The sequence below is a fragment of the Sinocyclocheilus grahami genome, unplaced genomic scaffold (genome assembly GCF_001515645.1).
Source record: "Sinocyclocheilus grahami isolate Dianchi unplaced genomic scaffold, SAMN03320097.WGS_v1.1 scaffold437.1, whole genome shotgun sequence".
NCBI lineage: Eukaryota > Metazoa > Chordata > Actinopteri > Cypriniformes > Cyprinidae > Sinocyclocheilus > Sinocyclocheilus grahami.
In genome coordinates this window covers 61,025-66,235 of record NW_015505616.1, presented here as the reverse complement: position 1 = coordinate 66,235, position 5,211 = coordinate 61,025, and the positions used below count along the sequence as shown (strand labels likewise).

Sequence of the window (5,211 nt, the reverse complement as noted above, 5' to 3'; positions counted from 1 at the left end):
GAGAGAGAGAGAGAGGGGGGGGGTCACATCACAGTGGAGTCATTAATCTTAACCGTGGCTTGTGTACTGCAAACACATACCAGCTTCATCACTGTGTCTGTCACGCGACTCTGTTCCCCTTTCGGGCTCTGTCTTTACATTTATTTTGAAAGATGAAGCTCGCGATTATGGTAAGGGGCGTTACATTTCCGACGAGTGCTTGCGGTGTTCGGCCAATCACAATGCACTGGGTCAGCTGGCCAATCAGAGCAGACTGCGCTTGTCGGAAGGAGGGACTTTGTAGAAAACGAAGCGTTTGAGAGAGGCGGGGCATAGAGGACCTACAATAATGTACAGTATTTGAAAAATAATGTGTTTTTTTAACATTAAAGCATGTCAACATATTCTGTTACACCAAATACACAAAATAATGATCTTTAAAAAAGCATCATATGACCCCTTTAACCAAAAGATGCATTTAGACTGAAGTTTGTGTATAATCCAGGTATATACTTTGAACAGAAGTTATTAACATGTCTGAGAAACTTCCTCTGCAACTCCCATGTAGGTTCATCTAATTCCTGATGCTAAAGATTTTATTATATTCTGAAAAACTGATTGGAGGGAATCATTATTTTTTTTATGTGCTTTAAAAATGTTGTAATAAAACTCTACTAAGTGCTTAGGATTTGTGGGTAATACAATAATAGCTTATCCAGATATCCATTTATAACCCCTTCTTAGAGGGGGTTGAGGGTCACTACTGGAATGCTTCATTACTTTGTTTCTTTATTTGCTTTTTATTGCAGCACAGAGATTCATAACAAAGCATAAGGTATTTTTCCTTGTTTTCTTATTGTAGGGGACCGGAGGACACATGTTTTGAGGGCGGTGTGTTCCCTGCCATCCTCAGTTTCCCTTCAGACTACCCCCTCAGCCCTCCCAAGATGAGGTTCACCTGTGACATGTTTCATCCGAACAGTTAGTGCTACAAACACTCAGCATTCACACAGTGTGTGTGAGGTTTAGTGACTCAAATACACATGGATGTTAGACTGCTATGATGTACTTTAATTCATTTAAATTTTAACCCATTTTAATGTCAAGTTTCTTGATGCAGTTATTTATGCAGCTACAAAATATTCATATTTAGATTAGAAATAGTTTTATTATTATATAAGTAATTTGTATGGTAATTGGATAATATAGAATGTTCATTCAGTGTTTTCATCAGCCTTGATTTCCACTTGTTACGCTTATAACATGCATTGAAAACACACAATATTTTCACAATTAAATCTAATCATTTTAAACCCTGCAAGTTATTATATATAAATCAAATAACGCAACACCGAAAAGGAAATGTTAGCATTTGGGGTGCACATTAAACAGTGAAACTCAAGTTTTTCACCAAAATAAATGCTTGAAATTTTTTATTTAAAACAATTCGGGAAATTAGTTTAAAAATTATATTATATTATATTATATTATAGACTTACAAAAAAAAAATGCTGTTCTTTTCAACTTCCTATTCATTAAAAATGCTGAAAAGTATCAGAGTTTCCACAGAAATATTAAGCAGCACAACTGTTTTCAAAATTGATAATAATAAGAAATGCTTCTTGAGCAGCAAATCAGCATATTAGAATGATATCTGAAGGATCATGTGACAGTGAAGACTGGAGTATGATGCTGAAAATTTAGCTTTGCCCTCACAGGAATAAATTACATATTTAAAAAAAATATATGAAATATATGATATTTTAAATTGTAATAATATGTCACAAAAATGACTATTTTTAAACTGTATTTTTGATCAAATATATGCAGCCTTGGTGCGCATAAGAGAAAAAAATAAAATTAAAAATGATCATTTGTTTAATTTTAGTGGTAGTGTACAAGAGTGCAATGAAAGATCTTGCATGTAATATATTGTATAACCCTTCCTGTGCATTTATTGGATATTTAACAATCACTCTGCAGGTGAAACTATCCACATTATGATTTGCAGTGTTAGGGGAGCCTCCAGGAGCAAGAACACCTTTCTAATGCATTTATAGTCCTTAGACATAGAGGAGGATAGACTAATCGGAGTCCTAAAGTGTCTTTATGATCTGCTGGTGGATGTGTGGACACAGTGTTCAGGGAAGTGGGCCCAGATAAAGGTCTTCCTGCAGGCCTCAGATAGCAGCAGAGCAGCCTACAGTCCTCTGATGGTGCCGGGGCTCTGGAGGCGGTTATCAGAGCTGGACGGCTCAGATTCTGATCACTGTCCTCAGCTGTGGAGAGAATGAGGAGATAACATCAGCCGTGATATCGTGCGGGGGTGGATTCATTCAGCTCTGATCCAGGGTTAAGAAACTTGTGTCCCATACACTCACTCTAACAAAGGATTACTTGATTGCTTTGTGTGTCTTTAGAAGGGAAACCAATCACGGGTCAGTGCTCATGGAACTAACACTTTAATTGATTAATTGATTTCGCAGATTAATCAGCATGTTCTTTTGATGCTTTAAGGATCCTAACATCTGTTCGTAATGGCTGATTCAACTGTTTTTAATCCAATTTTGGCATTTTTTAGCTAATTGGGAAAGTAGTTCATTCTGTGGGATGAAATGCAGTGAACTGAACCAGCCAGTTCGTTCCCGACCTCGACATAAAAAGAGTCACATTCAAAAATGCAGATATAATCAAATCAAAAGTTTCTTCAAATGTATTCAGTCAACCGACAATTAAAACAGACAGTAAAAATGTCTAGAGGATAAATGAAAAAAGGGAACAGAAATGAACAGAACTATTGCAGAACTTTATAAATAGCGTTTATGGTGTGCTTTCTGCAGTCTACCCAGACGGCCGTGTGTGTATCTCAATCCTGCACGCTCCTGGTGACGACCCCATGGGCTATGAGAGCAGTGCTGAGAGGTGGAGTCCCGTGCAGAGCGTGGAGAAGATCCTGCTGTCTGTGGTCAGCATGCTCGCTGGTCAGTCACTGTTCACTCCATCTTCAGTGAACTCCCAGCTCCAAAAGTGGCTCCTGGAATCAAGAAGCATCAATATTAGTTTGGAATGTTTGAATTTTATTATAGTTTAATAATAATTTTCTCTCTGGAATGGGAAAAATACAGTTAAGACAATCTAGTTTTTCAAAGTTTTGGGTCAGTAAGATTTTAATTATAAAAGTTTTTTTTTTTTTAATATTTGTAAAGAAATTTGTGGTATGGGATTTTTGTCCAGTGAGTTTTCACAGTGGGTGGAGTTACCCAGCATGGCAAAAGAAAAGTAAGGACGGTCATGACTGATTTCCTTCATCTCCATGTCCACGTCCACATTGGACCCTAAAATGCCATTGACATCATTTACATGTTCCACGTTCTGCCTAAAATCAATTTTTGCTTTTTAACAACAAAAGTAATAGGTTTAATAATAATTTTCTCTCTGGAATGGGGAAAATACAGTTAAGACAATCTAGTTTTTCAAAGTTTTGGGTCAGTAAGATTTTAATTATAAAAGTTTTTTTTTTTTAAATATTTGTAAAGAAATTTGTGGTATGGGATTTTTGTCCAGTGAGTTTTCACAGTGGGTGGAGTTACCCAGCATGGCAAAAGAAAAGTAAGGACGGTCATGACTGATTTCCTTCATCTCCATGTCCACGTCCACATTGGACCCTAAAATGCCATTGACATCATTTACATGTTCCACGTTCTGCCTAAAATCAATTTTTGCTTTTTAACAACAAAAGTAATATAGAGTCTGACCACTGAGACAGTGAGGAATTTTTGAGAATTAGTGTGGTAGTAAATCCTAGATCTTGGAATGTTTTAATGCCTTGTATAATTTACATCCTATGCATGCTTGTCTTTAAATAATTGTAAATATCATCTACTCCGACAGAGCCCAATGATGAGAGCGGAGCAAACGTGGACGCCTCGAAGATGTGGCGTGAGGACAGAGAGCAGTTCAACCGACTAGCTAAGCAGATCGTGCGCAGATCTCTGGACCTCTGACTTTCCTGTGTACAGACACACTCTCACACTCCAGGGCAGTGAGGACTGACGTTTACAAGGATTCAAACTCCCGACGAAAGAGAAGAGTGTCTGTGCTGAGTGTTGTAGTGTACTGCCCCCCCCCCCCCCCCCCCCCCCACAAAACAATTAAAACAGACAGTAAAAATGTCTAGAGGATAAATGAAAAAAGGGAACAGAAATGAACAGAACTATTGCAGAACTTTATAAATAGCGTTTATGGTGTGCTTTCTGCAGTCTACCCAGACGGCCGTGTGTGTATCTCAATCCTGCACGCTCCTGGTGACGACCCCATGGGGTATGAGAGCAGTGCTGAGAGGTGGAGTCCTGTGCAGAGCGTGGAGAAGATCCTGCTGTCTGTGGTCAGCATGCTCGCTGGTCAGTCACTGTTCACTCCATCTTCAGTGAACTCCCAGCTCCAAAAGTGGCTCCTGGAATCAAGAAGCATCAATATTAGTTTGGAATGTTTGAATTTTATTATAGTTTAATAATAATTTTCTCTCTGGAATGGGGAAAATACAGTTAAGACAATCTAGTTTTTCAAAGTTTTGGGTCAGTAAGATTTTAATTATAAAAGTTTTTTTTTTTTAAATATTTGTAAAGAAATTTGTGGTATGGGATTTTTGTCCAGTGAGTTTTCACAGTGGGTGGAGTTACCCAGCATGGCAAAAGAAAAGTAAGGACGGTCATGACTGATTTCCTTCATCTCCATGTCCACGTCCACATTGGACCCTAAAATGCCATTGACATCATTTACATGTTCCACGTTCTGCCTAAAATCAATTTTTGCTTTTTAACAACAAAAGTAATATAGAGTCTGACCACTGAGACAGTGAGGAATTTTTGAGAATTAGTGTGGTAGTAAATCCTAGATCTTGAATGTTTTAATGCCTTGTATAATTTACATCCTATGCATGCTTGTCTTTAAATAATTGTGAATATCATCTACTCCGACAGAGCCCAATGATGAGAGCGGAGCAAACGTGGACGCCTCGAAGATGTGGCGTGAGGACAGAGAGCAGTTCAACCGACTAGCTAAGCAGATCGTGCGCAGATCTCTGGACCTCTGACTTTCCTGTGTACAGACACACTCTCACACTCCAGGGCAGTGAGGACTGACGTTTACAAGGATTCAAACTCCCGACGAAAGAGAAGAGTGTCTGTGCTGAGTGTTGTAGTGTACTGCCCCCCCCCCCCCCCCCCCCCCCCC

At 38.7% G+C, this 5,211-nt stretch overlaps 2 protein-coding genes across 2 annotated transcripts in view; both read left to right on the top strand.

Annotated features, from left to right (window-relative positions):
• The window catches only part of LOC107551904 (ubiquitin-conjugating enzyme E2 G2-like), an 8,559-nt gene extending 4,428 nt beyond the window's left edge, over positions 1 to 4,131 (top strand). Inside the window, exons 4-6 of the mRNA XM_016233671.1 lie at positions 842 to 960; positions 2,820 to 2,960; positions 3,871 to 4,131. Of these exons, the coding sequence (XP_016089157.1) occupies positions 842 to 960; positions 2,820 to 2,960; positions 3,871 to 3,983 (373 nt within the window). The 3' untranslated portion in view covers positions 3,984 to 4,131. The remainder of the gene's footprint in view (positions 1 to 841; positions 961 to 2,819; positions 2,961 to 3,870) is intronic.
• Positions 4,132 to 4,189: 58 nt separating this feature from the next.
• Positions 4,190 to 5,205, top strand: LOC107551905 (ubiquitin-conjugating enzyme E2 G2-like; the record flags this gene model as incomplete). The annotated part of the gene is made up of 2 exons (XM_016233672.1): positions 4,190 to 4,379; positions 4,959 to 5,205. Coding segments are annotated over 2 exons (303 nt in total), but the record flags the coding sequence as incomplete, so codon positions are not given.
• Positions 5,206 to 5,211: the final 6 nt, after the last annotated feature.